Below are 21,213 nucleotides of genomic sequence, written 5' to 3'. Positions count from 1 at the left end.
CGACCTCTGAATAAGTCAGCAATTAAATTACCAACCCGCAAGGATCATGGGAAATGGCTGCTGTCTGCCACCATTCAGAACTGTACAGTAATAAGCTCCAGTACTTGAAATGTCAGCAGTTCCGGTACAGGGATTTTCTTTTCTTCAGTGACACTTCTATAGATTAGTGCTTCTATGCATGGATAGCCAAAATGGCTTCAGAACTTCCTGAGGGACTATTCCCTTACAGCTGGTGTTGGAAATAACAGGCCAGATGCCCGTTGAGCAGCAATATGTCTACAGGGTGGTGTGCTTGACGTTAACTAAGCACGCCTACGCTATTTACTTAGCACACTGCTTATTCACTTATACTGAGAACGGCCACACTACTCAAATAGTGTAAAAATGTTCGGCATCCTACGCTGTTAGGGCTAGTTCACACAGCGGAGTTTGCCAGCACATATCCCACAGCAGAAGCCGCATACATTTAAGCTGCCCCAGATTTATCACAGTGTCTGATGCTGGTTGATAAGAGGTCTTGTCTGCGTCTAACTCAACTAAATTGCACCAAAATTTTGTTGCACGCTGTCACTTTTATGCCTCTCCCACTTTTTCCTAAGCCGTGCCCTCCTTATCGCTCTCGTTGCGTCAATTGTCTGAAAGAGTCTAAAACACAGAAAAAATGTGTTGCAAAGCATGTACACCAGTTTTTTTTGGCACAAAGCGAAGAAGGTGTAGAGTATGTTTTCTGAATAAACAGCATGTGCCCTTTATAAAAGGCGCGCTAGCTCTGGACTAGTGACCAAATAAATGGTCGGGGGACGGAGGGGAAGATTGGTAGATAGATTGTGGAGAAGATCCCTAGTGATGGTAGGGAAGGTGCATAAGAAATCTTGGAGATACAAATGTGAAGAGATGATTAAACTAAGCTGTGGAAGGTGGGTTTGAGATTCTGGGTACTCTTGGCAGATCAAAGAAAAAAATATATGGAGGAACCTTGTAGGTAAGTGTTAAGATTGTTGCAGTATTACACCTACATGAAGTCATTGGTAGTTTGGGACACTGGTGCAGATCATATTTAGGACTTTTTCACACATAGCTTTTGCCTCGTGTGCTATCCGTGTGTACAAGAAGTGTTACGCAGGGAGTGTTGGCCCACTATGTCACTTGAAAAGATTTGGCTTGGGGCTACACCCAAGGGTGTTGTTTAAGTGGCCTATCCGGTCTTCACCCTTTAACCTCTATGCAGGGTTCCGGACTTCAATGCAGGGAAAACCACTGGTTTGCTACCTATCAGTGACAGCTGACCCATAAGGGTCAAGAGACATCAGTGCAGAACACCTAGGGATCAGGCAAAACTGTAATATGGGACAGGCCGAGGTTAGGGCAGGAAGAGCATGTGCAATCAGAAAGACAATAAGAGGTCTGTCCAGGCAGCTCAGGGTCAGTACGGAGGTCAGACAGATGTCAGGTCAGGTAGAAAAGGGTAAAATTAAAAAAACAGGCAGAACTTGGTACACGGACAAATAAACGTAGAACAGCACACCTTTGCAAGAAACTAGTGCGTAAGAACCTATTGCTCAGGCATCCTCGCATGAGGAAGGTTCTCTAATTACATGAAGGTGGTTAATCATTGACTGGTGCAGATTAGGCTGCGCTTGTGCTGGCCCTTCAAGAGGTGGAGGGGGGAGCCTATGCACCCTACAGGAAGAGCAAGAGAAGCTTAGCTGGCAAGAAGCAGGCTGCAGCCTGCGTGGAGGGATAGAGCCACTCTGGGGGCTGGACCCTCTGGAAGAACAAGAGAGGCCTGCAGGTCCGCACTAACAGGAGCACTGGAGCAGGTAGGAGATATTATGGCCATGCCCACCGGATGGAGAGGAGCTGTGGGTATGTACTGCCAACACAACAACTAGTAAGCGGTGCTATTCAAACTTGGGGCATGCATTATTCTGGTCTGTGTTTCATGGACCAGGAGACCATTGGAGACAACTATCTCCGACGGTTGCCAAGTCCTTGTCCTGTGTAGACATTCAGACCTACTCGTCCATGTGTTGCAGCTGCCATATAGACTCGTTCCTAATACGGACATCTGCATAAGGCCCTCAAGTCTACAGAATAATTGTTACTGAGTCTTTTGTCCAAAAAAAAATAAAAAATCTCACCTGCATCCATCACAAAGGCAGGAACCTGTAAGGACGCACGTCCGCAGGGTATTCCAGGGATATTATATGTGCAGATTGCATCCTGTTGAAGTTCTGTGGGGACTTTTTCTTCAGGACAGGACCCCCATGACACAGACATCACCTCTCCTATGACGTCAATGACACTTGACAGACTAAGGAGCGAATGGAATAATTCTTAAACAAGGAGCATGGAAGCAAATCCACGGAGGCTCCCGTGCACATCACCCGCCTGCTGATTACTCACCCGCCTCTATTGTTCTGCGCTGGGTGTAATATTCCCCGTGAAGTGATATTATTTATTTTGGCCTCATTTCTGCTTGGATTTCCCATTGTTCCGACAAACCAAATTGTGTTTAGCGACACTGTTCCATGAAGGCACGCCTTCACATTGAAAAGCTGAATTTATAAGCGGGACAATTAGAGAATAATTAAAGGAAGTTGATTGATGATAATAGCTCATTGAGGTGTCTTTAACCCGGCCATTATTCCTAAGCCGTTGTATTAACTGGACTCCAGTGCATGTGTGACAGTCTATTAGCACCACATGGTAACTAATGAAATCCATTCATCCTCTGTCATCGTGACTGCAAACTGTCACATATGGAAGACTCCGCTTACCCAGCACTGCTTGTCTTACCTCCCGGAGAATCCGGAGCTTGGGATTTCTCTCATTATCCAGTGAAGTTATGAGTGCGGCTTCTAATTTTGTAAATGAATAATGTGATAGTAATATATTGATGATACTCTGGGGTGGTTACGATTGTATCATAAATATGAATAACATGGTTGTTTTAGGGTACTTTCACACTTGCGTTTTTGTTTTCCGGTATTGAGTTCTGTCCTAGGGGCTCAATACCGGAAAAAAACTGATCCGTTTTATCCTAATGCATTCTGAATGCAGAGCAATCCGTTCAGTATGCATCAGGATGTCTTCAGTCTTTTTGCCATTTCAGGACGGAGAAAATACCGCAGAATGCTGCAGTTTTCTCTCCGGCCAAAAATCCTGAACACTTGCTGGAATGACGGATCCGGCATTAATTTCCATTGAAATGCATTAATGCCGGATCCGGCCCCCAGTGTTCCGGCAAAACGGATCCGTTCTTTCCGTCCGTGCATGCGCAGACCATTAAATCTGTGAAAAAAATAAATAAATGGATCTGTTTTTCCGGATGACAACCGGAAAGACGGATCCGGTATTGCAATGCATTTGTGAGACAAATCCGAATCCGTCTAACTAATGCATCCATTTGCGTCCAGATTGCCGGATCCGGCAGGCAGTTCCGGCGATGGAACTGCCTGCCGGAATCCTCTGCTGCAAGTGTGAAAGTACCCTTGGTTCTTCCTCCTATATTGTTCTTTCTTTCTCATCCTTTTTCTTATCCCTCTTAATGATTATTGCATTTAAAAGGATTTTCCACAATGAAAACATTGATAGCCTGTCTTCAGAATAGGAAATCAATGATCATCAGAATGAAGGGAGAGCAGGATGACTCCAGGATAGGTCATCAATATTTGATAGGTCAGGATCCAACTTCCGCTCCCCGCACCAATCAGCTGTTTGAAGGGACCTTTTATTAACCACAGCACCATACAATGAATAGTGGCTGTACTGATTATTGTAGCTCAATCAAAATTCACTTGAATGGTACTGACAGTATATGACTAATGGACGTGATGTCAGAGGCTGAGAGAGGCGGCAGCGTTCTCCCTTTCTGCAGCTGATCGGCAGGAGTGTAGGGAGTCAGAGCCTCATCGATTAGAAATTGACTTATCCTGAGGGTAGGTCTTCAATATTTAAGGGCTATGTACACTTTTGGAGGCAATTTTTGTTTATGATTGCATTTTACTCATTTTTGGCTAAAAATCATATTTTCAATTGGCCTTTATAAAAAATATTGAGCCCTTCTGTCACAAAGGGTTAACTGTTATTGAGTGTTTATAATGTCAGAGAGCAGAGATAAGGAGTCTGTCTGCTCCCCAGATGACAGAAAATACACAGGGTGCTAGTAGAGCACGTCAGCTCTTGTAAGAAGGTACCTGGAGTCATCATGGATGGAAGGTATTTGTCACCGAGGTTCCTGGCCTCGGTAAAGTAAGAGCCGGTATTTTTTATGTCAGCAGCAGCTATTGCTAATTGACACCTTGAGATTTAGCATGGCTGTCATAGCTGATCCGAGTCAGATAACAGGCGTCGTTCCACTAGAGAACAAAAAAAAAAAAAAAAGAATGGCGCACCATAGGGTAATACCGTAGAGAGTATATAAATAAAAAGGTAACTCCACTGGGGAGGCTCACCTGATAGAGTTGTGCTAGTTTAGGCACAACTCTAATGTAGACGTATAGCAAAGTGCCATGAACTCCTCACAACGGATGGTGTGCAGCCCGGGATGAATTACTTCTGTTCAGGGATGCCTGGAATCCCGCAGAAAGCCAGTAGTTCAATTGAAAGAAAGGGTATCCCACGGCGCAAAAACCACCCAGTAGTTGGAGTGATAAGGTTATTAGTTTAATTCGGCAAGTAGTACAACGCGTTTCGGGGTTTAACCCCTTCTTCAGGTACAATTAGCTTGCATACATACAGATAGAATTGTATACATATAAATACAATGTAAAAAGCCGCCAAAAGCACACAAGGGGTGGGGTAGGGGCGGGTCAGTGGGCGGTACTAGGCAGGCTCTCAAGCTTATGTGAGCCGATGGGTTAAAAGGCCTTTGATACCTTTCAGACTTATTTTTAATAAATAGGCTTGGTGTCCCTATTCAAGGGCAGATCAAACCTGGTGTTGCGATTTCTACTATTTGGTTATGGTACAAGGAAAGTTATAACAAAGTTTGAGGCGGTGCAGGACCTTGTGTTTTCATTTGTAACGGTCACATGATCTTACCATGTGACCGTCGTCAGAGTAGGATCATGGGCGTTCCTGCAAGCCCTGGTGATGTCATCCAATGTGGTCACATGGCTGTACCATGTGACCGCCGTCTAAAGGAGATCATGGGCATATGAGAGGAGCGGCCGCTGGAAGCGATGGGCGGTCGCATGAGGCAGCGGCCGGTCACATGCTGGGAGGCGTCGCACTCCGTCTCTTAGCAACCGGAAGCTAATGTTGCGTCAGAGAGGGGGAGTGTCGAATCGAGCTGACTGAGGAGCGGTACGTTCGTACTATACAGACTGGAAACGATGGGACCTTTATTATAAACCTGATTTAGGAATAAAAAGAGATAAATAGATGCTTAGCAATAAAAACCAGCAGTTAAAACTATTGGAACTGGTATTGGGCTTGTATTTGATTAATCAATGGGTCAGAGGGTGGATACCCACGAGTACCAAATGATAAATCAATGAATAAATAGATAAATAACATTAAAAGCATGTGTAGATAGGATATAAAATAAAAACCTCATGGAACTTATGTCGGGCTAAATTGTGGAAATAAATAATAGTGGGTTAGGGGGTGGATAAACCGATTAGATGTGACTGGATTATGGTGGATGTATGGTATTGATGAATGTCTCATTCCTAATCGCTTCTTGGGAATAGCGGAAAGCAGGGTATAGAGAAAGCTATTATGTGAGATTGCTACATTGCTAAAGTGTCCATTTTATTGGAAAGCCGATTTTTGTGGCTAAAAAGGGGGTCCTTGACGGGACCTCTAGAGACAAACGATTTGGTGGGGGGGGGGGGGGGGGGAGGGAGTTTGTGGTCCACAGGTGATATGGGAGGGGGAGGGGGAATGGGACATATCAGGGGAAGGGGGGGATATGTTAGGGCTGGGGTATTTGCATAAAACTCAACACGGTGTGATGGATTTCATAAATTGATTTCAAAAGCCTCAAAAGCCCTTTCTTTCAATTGAACTACTGGCTTTCTGCGGGATTCCAGGCATCCCTGAACAGAAGTAATTCATCCCGGGCTGCACACCATCCGTTGTGAGGAGTTCATGGCACTTTGCTATACGTCTACATTAGAGTTGTGCCTAAACTAGCACAACTCTATCAGGTGAGCCTCCCCAGTGGAGTTACCTTTTTATTTATATACTCTCTACGGTATTACCCTATGGTGCGCCATTCTTTTTTTTTTTTTGTTCTCTAGTGGAACGACGCCTGTTATCTGACACTGATTTGCTCCGCCTTCGTTCGGAGTCTATTGGCAGCACATAGGATTTATTTACTCTTGATCGATATGGAATATGTACAGAAGCGACTCGAACAAAGAGAACACTTAATTCTACAGCTCGTATCAGCTCCACCCGCCTTGGCGACTGATGCCGCTGAAGAGCAAGATTTAACATCTGAAGGAATCGATGATAAAACTCTGTCTTCCTTTTTCTTTGAATTAGAAAAATTGATGACTAGTGAAATTCAACACCAATTGGATGCTGAATTCCTTGAGATCTATCTGGCAGAAGGACTTGTCCCAAGGGGATTACGCCTACGCTTTAAACATTCATTTGAAGATGATGCAGATTTCTCTAGAGACTGGGACAATTATTTACTGTCATGTGCTAGGGGTATGATGTCCAGACTTGCGGCTAAAAGGAAACAAATAGCTGTGAACCTGGACACCAAAATCATGGATTGCCATAGAAAGATTATAAGTTATAAAACACACCGGTCTTTTACTAAATATGAGAGAATAATTACCGCACGGGCTATGGCCATAGAAAAGGACATTTTGAACAAGAAAGCAGGCAAACTTTTAAGGGATAGAACTGATTTTGACAATGTCCAATTTTGGTCAAAACCCCATACAACCACCAATGAACCTTCAGACAAAAACCAGAGACCCCCCACCTACCAAAAGGGCAGAGCCCCCAATACAAGATTACCATCCATTATTGCCCACCAGGGTGATCAAAGACCCCGACATAGAAGCACCTATGTCCATAGTAGCAGACATGCCCCACCCCCTAGGAAACAAGATACCACCATTTATAAAACCCACCCAGGGAAACAGCACCTACGGTTTAGTCAATATGCACCGAATCTACATCACTCGCCCATCCCATGTGATATCATATATTCTAATATAACAGTAGATACCCCTTCTACAGTAATAGAGTTATCCCCTAGGACTGCTCACCCTTCCACAACGAGCTATGTGGAAGGATCCCCCCCTTCCCTTCCCCACACCACCATTCCAACCTCCAGCTGTTTCAGCCAAGAAGTGCTCTCCAACTGTGCACCCTTGAATTTACCACCTACCTCATTCATCAAGAATTCCACACACAAATCGCTTCCTAGACAGTCCACCACCTCAGCATCCCCGTCCACATCAGTAGAATTGGATTCACTACTCACAATACACACAGAGTCCCCTACCCGATTAGGCACTGCCCCTTTAGGAATGACGACGCCACCTACAGGCCAAATCTGTCCAGCTTCAGATCTGGACCTTGGAGCCACGGCCCTCTCTGATCTTACCGTACAGATACCAAAGGGCCAGCTCTCTTCTTTTTTATCCTTACCCCCCCTACTTACACCAATCTCAGCCTACCCAATATTGAAAAGCCCAACCACGGTTACAATTACAAACTATTTCCGTCCGTTGGGAACCAGAAATCTAAAAAGAAAAAATGTAGGAGAGGAAGTAGGGGGGGCCAAGCCCAAAAGAAGACTTTGAAGTCAGCACACAATGAGAAGAAGGATATAAAGATCTTCAATCTTTCCAGCTATCTATTGGACCATGAAGAAAAAAAGGTTCTATCCAAAGGCCTCTCATTTTGCCCATCTGCAAAAGCAGATGGATTCAACCTTTTTCTTGATCTGCACAATTTTATTAGAAACCTCACCCTAAAGAGACATTTTAACATCATAGCGAAAAATAAAAAAGAGGCAGACACAATAGAAGCGCAAGTAGAACCAACACCCCAAGAACGTTTCATCATTACTGATCTAAAACCACGGTCCAATTTTTACCCCCTACATCATAAGGGGAATTTTATAGAAACTTTTTATGATCTGGTTTTAGATGATTTTAGATCAGTCGATAAATTACAAATTGAGAAACACAATCTCAGTGCTAAAGAGAAACTGGCCATCAAACAGCTCCAGGATAATCCGGACCTAATAATTCGCAACGCGGACAAAGGAGGTGGTATAGTCCTTCAGGATAGGAATGACTATATCAAGGAGGCGAACCGGATTCTGTCCGACACGGAATATTACCAACAGTTGACCGAAAACCCTCTCATGGAACACCAACTGTCATTCAAAGCTCTTATCAATTCAGCATCCCATATCCTGAGCAAAAAGGAACATAACTACATCCTTATCACAAACCCAGTTATTGCCACCTTTTACCATTTACCCAAAATCCATAAGAGCATCTCAAATCCCCCTGGCCGTCCCATTATCTCAGGAATTTCCTCACTCACGTGCAATTTATCCCATTATGTCGATATTCTCCTACAAAAATATGTAGTACAATTACCATCCTATCTGAGAGATTCTACTACCCTAATACAACTTTTACGGAATATCAAATGGAAAGAAACATACCATTGGCTAACTCTAGACGTTACATCACTTTACTCGAATATCAAGCACGAACTGGGTATCAAATGCGTCAAAAGCTTTTTAGATACCGACAACCATCTACCAGCGGAACAAAATGATTTTATCCTAAGAAGTATTGATTTTATCCTGACTCATAATATTTTTAAGTTTGAAGAGAATCTATATTTACAGACCAAAGGAACCGCGATGGGTACGCGTTTCGCGCCCAGTTTCGCTAATCTTTTTATGGGGGCTTTTGAGGACACTTTTATCTATAAATCAAAATATTGGACACAGAATATAATTTTTTATCGTCGTTATATCGACGATTTGATTTTAATTTGGGAAGGCGACATTTTAACAATAAATGATTTTACCAAAGACCTAAATTCCACCAACTGGGGTCTCACCTTCTCAGGCTCAAGTGACAAATCCAAAGCAGAATATCTTGACCTAGAGCTACATGCAAACAATGGATCAATCAACACACGAACATTTTTTAAAGAAGTGGACTGCAACAGCTATTTGGATTATTCAAGCGAACATTTCAAAAAGTGGAAGAAGAATATTCCGTATAGTCAATTCAAGCGAATTAGGCGGAATTGCTCTAGGGACGAAGATTTCGTCACACAAAGTAACGAAATCCGATCCAGATTTATACAAAAGGGCTATCCGATGGATGTCATAGATACAGCTTTTAATAAGGCAAAAACACTCACACAAGTGGAATGTCTGGCAGGAAATAAGAAACAAAATGATATCAAATACCACAATACCAACTTTTTAACCACCTTTAACAGCAACCACACAGATATCCGTAAAATTCTGTCCAGACATTGGTATATCCTTAGAAAAGATCCCTTCCTGAACTCTGAAATAACGAAACAACCGTCTCTAGTATTCAGACGAGCAAAAACATTAAAAAATATGCTAGCTACCAGTAAATTGAAGAACAAACGTAAAGACGGAGGCAGCCAAGCTGATATTAAGACCCCGGGGAGCTATAGATGTAACCAACCAAGATGCCTCTGCTGCAGATCAATAAATAACACCACCTTTTTCGCGGGCCGAAATGATGAATTGTTCAAAATCAAGGACGAACTAAACTGTGGATCATCCAACATCATCTACCTCATCACGTGTCCCTGTAATCTTCATTATGTAGGGCGCACCATACAGACCTTGCGCAACCGACTTAACAAACACAGATCCAATGTGAAGAAAAAATTCCTACAGCATAGTATCTCCAAACATGCTACTGTCCACCACCAAGGCTCTTTTTTGGGATTCACGGTCACCCCGATCGAGCAAGTCCGATCCAACGGATACAATATTATTCAGACATTAAGGAAACGCGAAATGTTCTGGATCTACAAATTAAACTGCCTCAACCCTTACGGTCTGAATGAGGCTTTTGAAATCAATTTATGAAATCCATCACACCGTGTTGAGTTTTATGCAAATACCCCAGCCCTAACATATCCCCCCCCTTCCCCTGATATGTCCCATTCCCCCTCCCCCTCCCATATCACCTGTGGACCACAAACTCCCTCCCCCTCCCCCCCCCCACCAAATCGTTTGTCTCTAGAGGTCCCGTCAAGGACCCCCTTTTTAGCCACAAAAATCGGCTTTCCAATAAAATGGACACTTTAGCAATGTAGCAATCTCACATAATAGCTTTCTCTATACCCTGCTTTCCGCTATTCCCAAGAAGCGATTAGGAATGAGACATTCATCAATACCATACATCCACCATAATCCAGTTCACATCTAATCGGTTATCCACCCCCTAACCCACTATTATTTATTTCCACAATTTAGCCCGACATAAGTTCCATGAGGTTTTTATTTTATATCCTATCTACACATGCTTTTAATGTTATTTATCTATTTATTCATTGATTTATCATTTGGTACTCGTGGGTATCCACCCTCTGACCCATTGATTAATCAAATACAAGCCCAATACCAGTTCCAATAGTTTTAACTGCTGGTTTTTATTGCTAAGCATCTATTTATCTCTTTTTATTCCTAAATCAGGTTTATAATAAAGGTCCCATCGTTTCCAGTCTGTATAGTACGAACGTACCGCTCCTCAGTCAGCTCGATTCGACACTCCCCCTCTCTGACGCAACATTAGCTTCCGGTTGCTAAGAGACGGAGTGCGACGCCTCCCAGCATGTGACCGGCCGCTGCCTCATGCGACCGCCCATCGCTTCCAGCGGCCGCTCCTCTCATATGCCCATGATCTCCTTTAGACGGCGGTCACATGGTACAGCCATGTGACCACATTGGATGACATCACCAGGGCTTGCAGGAACGCCCATGATCCTACTCTGACGACGGTCACATGGTAAGATCATGTGACCGTTACAAATGAAAACACAAGGTCCTGCACCGCCTCAAACTTTGTTATAACTTTCCTTGTACCATAACCAAATAGTAGAAATCGCAACACCAGGTTTGATCTGCCCTTGAATAGGGACACCAAGCCTATTTATTAAAAATAAGTCTGAAAGGTATCAAAGGCCTTTTAACCCATCGGCTCACATAAGCTTGAGAGCCTGCCTAGTACCGCCCACTGACCCGCCCCTACCCCACCCCTTGTGTGCTTTTGGCGGCTTTTTACATTGTATTTATATGTATACAATTCTATCTGTATGTATGCAAGCTAATTGTACCTGAAGAAGGGGTTAAACCCCGAAACGCGTTGTACTACTTGCCGAATTAAACTAATAACCTTATCACTCCAACTACTGGGTGGTTTTTGCGCCGTGGGATACCCTTTCTTTCAATTGAAATAGCTGATCCGAGATGACTCTTACTGGGAGTAGTCAAAGTGCTGGGTGGGTCACTACTCCCCATGTTCCAGGCCAGGTTTTGCCAGACATAAAAACCAGCCAGCACTGCCAGGTGTGTGGATTTGCCTCCCTCTGACAGTGGAGCTCAGGAGTCTGTGTGCTGTGAACTGAGGGCTGTGCTTGGATTTGAGGTTTGAGCCGGGCTGGAGGACTCAGGCCCCTCTAAAGACGAACAGGCCGCCTATGGACTTGATGAGGCTGAACTTCTAACAGGGTGTGAATTAACACCCAGGAGAAAAGTTGACTTATTGTTTGTGGACTTTCCTTGTGTGCGAACAAACACCAAGCGACCTGCGTTTTGTGATACACCTTATCTGCATTTTGTTATACACCAATGTGTGAATAAACACCACTGTTTGATTCAAGAACGGTGTACTTTGCCTCTATACTGCATCCGCTAGTCCTAACTACCAGAGCGAATCCCCACACTCTGTACAGAAAAAAAAGATTCCATATTTTTAATAAAGACCAATTGAAAAAAAATTGTTAGCTCAAAATAAGTACAATGCAATAATAAAAATAAAAAAATGCCCCCAAAGGTGTACATAGTCTTTAAGTCCTGGAAAAACCCTTTAAGCATTGATGAGCTTCTTGTTTTAGTCACAGAAAATACCTTTAATGGGATGGTCCCAACTGGACACAGCCTTATCAGAACGACAACACCTTTTTAAAATGAAGCTGGTGTTTCATTCGAGGGATTACAACAGTGGTGGCGAACCTTTTAGAGACCATTGCCCAAACTGCAACCCAAAACCCACTTATTTATCACAAAGTGCCGACACAGCAATTTAACCTGAATACCAATATAGTACATCTTCCATGTACTTTATCATTTAGCCTGCCTACATTCAGTGCATGCCCTGCGCTGATGAAGGGCAGGAAAAGTCATGGCATATTGGTACACTATAGACTTTTTCCAGGGTTCGGGTGCCCACAGAGAGGGCTCTGAGTGCCACCTCTGGCACCCATGCCAAAGGTTCGCGATCACTGGATTTCAACGTCTCTTAACTTCTCTCACCCCAGGCGATCAGTTATTATTGCTGTAGGAACCCACATTTTCCCTAATGCTTCCCTTGTAGCAGCCATTGCAGGGGACATATGGTAGCTCCATCCATCTAGTTTATGGACTCTCTGGGAGCCACTGTATAAGAGCAGCTCTCAGTTTGGACACGTATAGAGGTTTCCTAGCATGGTACTCTGTAATGTGCATATAATAGGAACTATGGACTTGGCTTGTTGTTTCAAGGCAGACTCCAGCCATCGGCTGATCGCCTTGAAATGCAAACCATATACATACTACATGAGAAATCTAACATTACATGGCCCTGTGTAAGCAAACAGGTGGCCATGTAATACATGATGACTTTCCAGCTCTCCATTATGGCTAATTGATTGCAGCCTGAATGGGTGGGGGTGCTCTCTGTGCTCTAGCAAAGCATATCAATGGGGTTGTCCAGATCTGACAACTTCTTTAAAATCAGATTTAGTTTTGTAGGCTAGGGCTTCTCTGCGACTTTAGGCTGTGTGACAGTCACAGAAAAATTGCACAGAATCTTAATACGGGAATCCCTCATGTCTTTATCATTGCAAAGTCACCCACAACTTTTCCCTGTGTAGGAAAACTTAGAGGTTGTAAACCAATCCACTCTACAACTTTTAGTGCTTGTTTAGTAGTTTTCTTTTAAGCAGCCAGTTGTAAAAATCACTGCATACTGCTGTCACCACTAGGGGGTGTGATCTGTGCCCAACAGTATACAACTCCATTTTAGAAAAATATAAATAATTTCCTTTGGCAAGTACAAAGTCCCCTAGAACTGCATGATAAGGCTATGGTGGCAGAACCTCGGTAGTCATGATAAGGCTTTGGTGGCAGAACCTCGGTAGTGCAACCTTGGGCTTTGGACTTGTTACTTCAAGTAATCATATCCCAGCCTAGAAGTCTGATATTGAAAAACCTTTTTTTTACAGTTTTAACATGCACTAAATGACTTTCAGTTCTTCTTCTGGTAGGTCTAAGTAAGTCTCTTGTAGGCACCTTCAAGAGGAGCAGCGTGCATCTTCTATTCAACAACTTCATGGTTTCTTTTTGCTGAGCCATGCTAAAATATTCACCAGCTTTATGCAGCTTTGCTTCCGCCATTACTAGACCACCTGCCGGGGTGTGACATCTCAGGGTTATCTTTATTGCATTACAAAATTCCAATTTACCAGAAGCCGACAAGGGATTTCTGTGGTGTTTGTTTTGAAGTTGGGTTTCCTCTTCTCACACATTCCTGGCCTTCCTGTTATGTACATGTGTGCCGCTCTGCCAGTCACGTCATTACCACGCACAATTAAGGGTGAAATCTGCTGCTTAGCATCTCATGTGTTTCCTTTCTTAGATAAGCGGATTACAGCTGGAAGGATGCAGTTTTGATGGAAACCATCTTTCTGAAAATCAGCATGACTCCCCGAGTGTATCAGTGGTTCCCCCTTGTTATATGGCCTGGATTTCACAGGTATGGAGAGATTCAGTCGCTGAGTAGATCTCACCCATTCAGTTCTGTATATCTGTCTGAATATGTTTTACAATACAAGTCAATATATATACACACACTAGTAGACAAAGGAAGGATCAGCACCTGCTGTGCCCTTGACCACCAGACAAACCATCCAGTTAATCCAAAGTAAGCCTTTCAGTTTTTCCGGCAAAATATCAGTTTCTTTTGTGGTACCTGCTATAATAAACAGTTTGGAGCAAGATTTGGAGCCTTCAATGCTGTGATCTGTTCATTTGCTTTGGATTATCCGGATGGTTTGTCTGGTGGTCATGGGCACAGAGGCTGGAAGGTTTGGTTTGCTAATCCCTTCTTTGTCTATTAGTATATACTAAATGTTTTGCTTTATAAGATGCACCTAGATTTTAGAGGAGGAAAATCTGAAGAAAAATATTTTTCAGCAGAACCCCAAATTAGACACCCAGTCTTCATCAGACCCCCATATCAAACCTCAGATCAGACCCCCATATCAGGCCTCAGATCAGACCCCCATATCAGGCCTCAGATCAGACCCCCATATCAGGCCTCAAATCAGACCCCAATATCAGATCCTCATCAGACCCCAATATCAAACCTCAGATCAGACCCCCATATTAGACCTCAGCTCAGACACCCATATCAGACCTCAGACCCCAATATCAGATCTCAGATCAGACCCCAATATCAGATCCTCATATTAGACCTCAATATAAGACCAAAAATAACAAAATGATCTTACCTCTAGTGCTCTGGACGGTGCCAACACTCTGCACATCCAGCCCCTCTCCCTGCATTCCCCGCTTCTTGTTCTTCTCTGGGCCCACACAACACTGTGGCCTGACGTTGCACAGCGCCAGGTCATAGTGCGTGCACTACATCAGTCCATACCGCGCAGAGCAGCGCCTGGAGATGACCATGGAGTGATGAGTAAAGCCAGGGCTACACTCCCTGACAGTTCCCCCTTTTGGGGTGGAAAAAGTGTGTCTTATAGTGTGGGAAATTATATATATATATATATAATGTCGTGGGCTCCTATGACCAGTGTTGAAGAAAGGCAGGGACACAACAAAGTCACTTCAATACAGTTTATTGCTTGTTCCAGCCAACGTACAATTCATCATGCTGCTGAGTTTTAAACACAATCGTGGACATGAGACACATATACTGGTAAAACCCGGAGTGGATCATGGGGAATATATGTTTTTGTATATGCGCTTTATATACATTTGCACTATATGCATTTTTAGATATTCTTTTTATTTATATTAAATAATGTACATAAATTAACACCACATATATCACCATATCTGTAACTACATGTGGTATAAATATAATATCTAGACTAATATATAGATTGTGTGTGTATTTTTCTCAGCAGTCCAATGGGATCTACTCCCAGGAAGAGTGTATTTCCTTCCCTGTGTACACCAGTGCTGAGAGGGATCGCGTGGTCACCAATATCGATTTGCCGTGTGGCGGAAACCAGAACCGCTGGATCCAGTGCGGAGCCGCCTTGTTTCTTAAGAATCAGTAGAAGTTACAGTATATTATCTGCTGTAAATACATAGAGTTTACTATATTTTTATTCTATTGCATTTCATTATTATATTATGGAATTGTATGTGGATTATGCCAAGCATGAATTAAATATTTCCTGTATTCGGATGGTGTCCTGTACTTATGTTACATATGGAATCACAGCTACATGTATGTCTAGAGCCACGGCAAAATTGCATATACAGGAAAATTCCTTTAACCTGGCATCCAATAAATCGGAAACTGTGATAATCAGACACTTGTGAAAGAGTGCAGGATATTGCAGTTATCGTATTTTTCGCCCCATTTGTACCGGAGGATTCCGTATCCTCGGCTGTCGGCGGTGCAGTGGTTGCGCACAGCGTGAGGGCGCTCTGTGACCAGGAGAAGGCGGTGAGGAGCGGCGGTGACCAGGAGAGGTAAGTGTTTTTTTATTATATAAAACTTGGGGCTGGACTATGGCCATGGTGGTGATGAGAGGCATAATGGGGGCAATGAGAGGCATAATAGATGATAATGGGGGTGATGAGAGGCAGCATGGATTATAATGGGGATAATGAGAGGCAGCATGGATGATAATGGGGATGATGAGAGGCATAATGGATGATAATGGGGGTTGATGAGAGGCATAATGGATGATAATGGGGATGATGAGAGGCATAATGGATGATAATGGGGGCTGATGAGAGGCATAATGGATGATCATGGGGGTTGATGAGAGGCATAATGAATGATAAAGGGGATGATGAGAGGCATAATGGATGATAATGGGGGCTGATGAGAGGCATAATGAATGATAATGGGGATGATGAGAGGCATCATGGATGATAATGGGGATGATGAGAGGCATAATGAATGATAATGGGGATGATGAGAGGCATAATGGATGATAATGGGGATGATGAGAGGCATAATGGGGGTGATGAGAGGGATAATGGATGATAATGGGGGTGATGAGAGGCATGGGAGCTGATATGGGGGTGATGAGAGGCATGGGGCTCTTATCTGAGGTCTGATTGGGGGTCATTTACATTGGGGTCTGAGCGGAGGTCTGATTGGGGGTCTAATCTGAGGTCTTATTTGGGTCTTATTAACATTGGGGGTCTGATTGGTGGTTCTTATTGTCCTCCTCTAAAACCTAGGTGCGTCTTATGGGCCGGTGCGTCTTATAAGGCGAAAAATACAGTATATTCTGGAAATCCAGAGGGAGAAGGCTAAAAAGAGATAATGTCAGAAGCTTTCTACCTGAGGTTTACTGGCCCTTTAAATTGATATGCTTGCTCGTTAACTTGTTATATGTTATAGATGATGCCGCAGCTTATGTAAGTCACAAGATCTGTGCTGTGTGCCTCCTCCATAGTTATAACTCTATTTTATAGCTATGTATAGAGTGATGAAGTTAAATATTTATGGGAAAAGATCCACTAAGTGCCAGAGCATAGAGGAAGCGAACACATATGTACAGCTTGTGTATTATTAATGTGTGTGTATATACACTATGGGGGTCATTTATTATAGCCTGCAACCTTTTTTTTCCCCCTTTTTAAAAAAAATGTGTGTGACAATATTTTGTCACAGGGCAATTTTCACGCCATGTTTGACAGTTAGACGGGGGTGGAGTGAGGGGTATGCCAGGGCCAGGACTCCGTCTGAGCAAATTTACTGACAGGCGTAAATTTTTATGAAAAACTACCCCAACCGGGGGATGGAATAGTTTTTTCACTGCGGACAAGGACTGCCATAGATGCACCTAATTTATGAAGAGGCGCACAGTTCGTCATAAATTAGACAAATCTTAATGCAGCGCAAGGAAGAAACTAAAAACGGACTTAGTAAATGTGCCCCTATCTGTATTCTACATGTCAATCATCTGTGACATTTTAACCACTGAGAGGTGAGGTGAATGACACTGGTTATCAAAGGAAGGATGCCAGGTGAATCGGCACCAGGGTCATTTGATACACGTCTGCAGTGAAGGCTAGCGCCTTTGTCCAATCCCACAAATTGATGAAAAAGTTACTGTCGACTATGATAGCAAGTAGAAAGATCACACAGGGCATCACAGCTTGCTATGAATTGGGCTTTGTAGCCAAAGACCATCCGAGTGTCCATGCTGACCCCTCTCTACTGCCAAAGTGCCTACAATGGACAGGTGAACTTCAGAACTGGACCACTGACGTCCTGGTGCATGTGTGTCACCTAAAGAAGAGATGGATCCAGGATGCACAATGTGAAGATGACAAGCTGGCAGAGGAGGTGTGATACTCCTCCTCCTCCTCCACCTTTCTCCCTGACATTCATATGGATTTTACTTTAACACGTATCACCTACCTAAACGTTGTGCAGACCTAGTACCCTCCCTTCTAGACAGTTGTACCCACTGCAGAATAATGCACACTGCCAATGTTCAGGAATAGTTCAAGGTGTTGAATTGGTCTCCATATTTCCCAAATCTCAATCCAGTAAGGCCCCTTTCACACGGGCGAGTATTCCGCGTGGATGCGATGCGTGAGTTGAACGCATTGCACCCGCACTGAATCCTAACCCATTCATTTCTATGGGGCTGTGCACACGAGCGGTGATTTTCACGCATCACTTGTGCGTTGTGTGAAAATCGCAGCATGCTCCTCTTTGTGCGTTTTTCACGTAACGCAGGCCCCATAGAAATGAATGGGGTTGTGTGAAAATCGCAAGCATCCGCAAGCAAGTGCAGATGCGGTGCGATTTTCACGCACGGTTGCTAGGTGAGGATCGGGATGGGGACCCGCTCATTATTATTTCCCCTTATAACATGGTTATAAGGGAAAATAATAGCATTCTGAATACAGAATGCATAGTACAATAGGGCTGGAGGGGTTAAAAAATAAAAATTTAACTCACCATAATCCACTTGTTCGCGCAGCCGGCTTCTCTTTTGTCTTTAACTGTGAGCAATAGGACCTTTGATGACGTCACTACACTCATCACATGATCCATCACCATGTTGATGGATCATGTGATGGACCATGTGATGAATGCAGTGACGTCATCAAAGGTCCTATTGCTCACAGTTAAAGACAGAAGAGAAGCCGGGCTGCGCGAACAAGTGGATTAAGGTGAGTTAAAAAAAAAAAATTAACCCCTCCAGCCCTATTGTACTATGCATTCTGTATTCAGAATGCTTTCATTTTCCCTTATAACCATGTTATAAGGGGAAATAATACAATCTACACAACAACTAACCCAAACCTGAAATTCTGTAAAGAAGTTCGGGTCTGGGTACCCCAGTCGGTTTTTTATCACGCGCGTGCAAAACACATTGCACCCGCGCGATAAAAACTGAACATCGGAACGCAATCGCAGTCAAAACTGACTGCAATTGCGTTCCTACTCGACGGGTTTGCCGCAATGCACCGGTGACGCATCCGGACCTAATCCGGACACGCTCGTGTGAAAGAGGCCTAAGAGTAACTTTGGATGTGCTGGAAAATTAAGTCCAATCCATGGAGGCCACACCTCGCAAATTCCAGGACCTAAGGAATCAGCTTGTCTGTCTGTCCTTCAGAGGTCTTTTGGAGTAAATGCCTTAATCGGTATAGCTTTTTTTAGCAGCACAGTTAGGACCTTTGCATTAGTAGCCAAGCTACTTTAACCACCTCAGCCCCCAGTGCTTAAACACCCTGAAAGACCAGGCCACTTTTTACACTTCTGACCTACACTAGTTTCACCGTTTATTGCTCGGTCATGCAACTTACCACCCAAATGAATTTTACCTCCTTTTCTTCTCACTAATAGAGCTTTCATTTGGTGGTATTTCATTGCTGCTGACATTTTTACTTTTTTTGTTATTAATTGAAATTTAACGATTTTTTTGCAAAAAAATGACATTTTTCACTTTCAGTTGTAAAATTTTGCAAAAAAAACGAGATCCATATATAAATTTTGCTCTAAATTCATTGTTCTACATGTCTTTGATAAAAAAAAAATGTTTGGGTAAAAAAAAAAAATGCTTTGGGTAAAAGTTATAGCGTTTACAAACTATGGTACAAAAATGTGAATTTCCGCTTTTTGAAGCAGCTCTGACTTTCTGAGCACCTGTCATGTTTCCTGAGGTTCTACAATGGCCAGACAGTACAAACACCCCACAAATGACCCCATTTCGGAAAGTACACACCCTAAGGTATTCGCTGATGGGCATAGTGAGTTCATAGAACTTTTTATTTTTTGTCACAAGTTAGCGGAAAATTATGATTTATATTTTTTTTTTTCTTACAAAGTCTCATATTCCACTAACTTGTGACAAAAAATAAAAACTTCTATGAACTCACTATGCCCATCACGAAATACCTTGGGGTCTCTTCTTTCCAAAATGGGGTCACTTGTGGGGTAGTTATACTGCCCTGGCATTCTAGGGGCCCAAATGTGTGGTAAGGAGTTTGAAATCAAATTCTGTAAAAAATGACCTGTGAAATCCGAAAGGTGCTCTTTGGAATGTGGGCCCCTTTGCCCACCTAGGCTGCAAAAAAGTGTCACACATCTGGTATCTCTGTATTCAGGAGAAGTTGAGGAATGTGTTTTGGGGTGTCATTTTACATATACCCATGCTGGGTGAGATAAATATCTTGGCAAAAGACAACTTTTCCCATTTTTTTATACAAAGTTGGCATTTGACCAAGATATTTCTCTCACCCAGCATGGGTATATGTAAAATGACACCCCAAAACACATTCCCCAACTTCTCCTGAGTACGGCGATACCAGATGTGTGACACTTTTTTGCAGCCTAGATGCGCAAAGGTGCCCAAATTCCTTTTAGGAGGGCATTTTTAGACATTTGGATACCAGACTTCTTCTCACGCTTTGGGGCCCCTAGAATGCCAGGGCAGTATAAATACCCCACATGTGACCCCATTTTGGAAAGAAGACACCCCAAGGTATTCAATGAGGGGCATGGCGAGTTCATAGAAATTTTTTTTTTTTTGGCACAAGTTAGCGGAAATTGATATTTTTAATTTTTTTCTCACAAAGTCTCCCGTTCCGCTAACTTGGGACAAAAATTTCAATCTTTCATGGACTCAATATGCCCCTCACGGAATACCTGGGGGTGTCTTCTTTCCGAAATGGGGTCACATGTGGGGTATTTATACTGCCCTGGCATTCTAGGGGCCCTAAAGCGTGAGAAGAAGTCTGGAATATAAATGTCTAAAAAATTTTACGCATTTGGATTCCGTGAGGGGTATGGTGAGTTCATGTGAGATTTTATTTTTTGACACAAGTTAGTGGAATATAAGACTTTGTAAGAAAAAAAAAAATAATAATTCCGCTAACTTGGGCCAAAAAAATGTCTGAATGGAGCCTTACAGAGGGTGATCAATGACAGGGGGAGTGATCAATGACAGGGGTGGTGATCAATGACAGGGGGGTGATCAGGGAGTCTATATGGGGTGATCACCACAGTCATTGATCACCCCCCCTGGAAGGCTCCAGGGAGACGCCTGTATGTGTTTTGCGAATCCGATCCATCTATCAGTGGATCCGTAAAAATCATGCGGACATCTGAATGGAGCTTTACAGGGGGTTGATCAATGACAGGGGTGTAATCAATGACAGGGGGGTGATCAGGGAGTCTATATGGGGTGATAACCACAGTCATTGATCACGCCCCT

General features: G+C 43.3%; 1 protein-coding gene across 3 annotated transcripts in view; it reads left to right on the top strand.

Annotated features, from left to right (window-relative positions):
- Positions 1-15,695, top strand: part of DYNC2H1 (dynein cytoplasmic 2 heavy chain 1) — a 433,565-nt gene extending 417,870 nt beyond the window's left edge. For 2 of the 3 annotated variants that reach the window (XM_040426279.1, XM_040426278.1), the window contains exons 88-89: positions 13,899-14,015; positions 15,409-15,567. In XM_040426279.1, the coding sequence (XP_040282213.1) occupies positions 13,899-14,015; positions 15,409-15,567 (276 nt within the window). Of the gene's footprint in view, positions 1-13,898; positions 14,016-15,408 lie in introns of all 3 variants that reach the window. The other variant, XM_040426277.1, reaches the window with a different exon arrangement.
- Positions 15,696-21,213: the final 5,518 nt, after the last annotated feature.

This window comes from Bufo bufo, chromosome 3 (genome assembly GCF_905171765.1).
Source record: "Bufo bufo chromosome 3, aBufBuf1.1, whole genome shotgun sequence".
NCBI classification, from domain to species: domain Eukaryota; kingdom Metazoa; phylum Chordata; class Amphibia; order Anura; family Bufonidae; genus Bufo; species Bufo bufo.
This window is presented reverse-complemented; position numbering and strand designations above follow the sequence as displayed.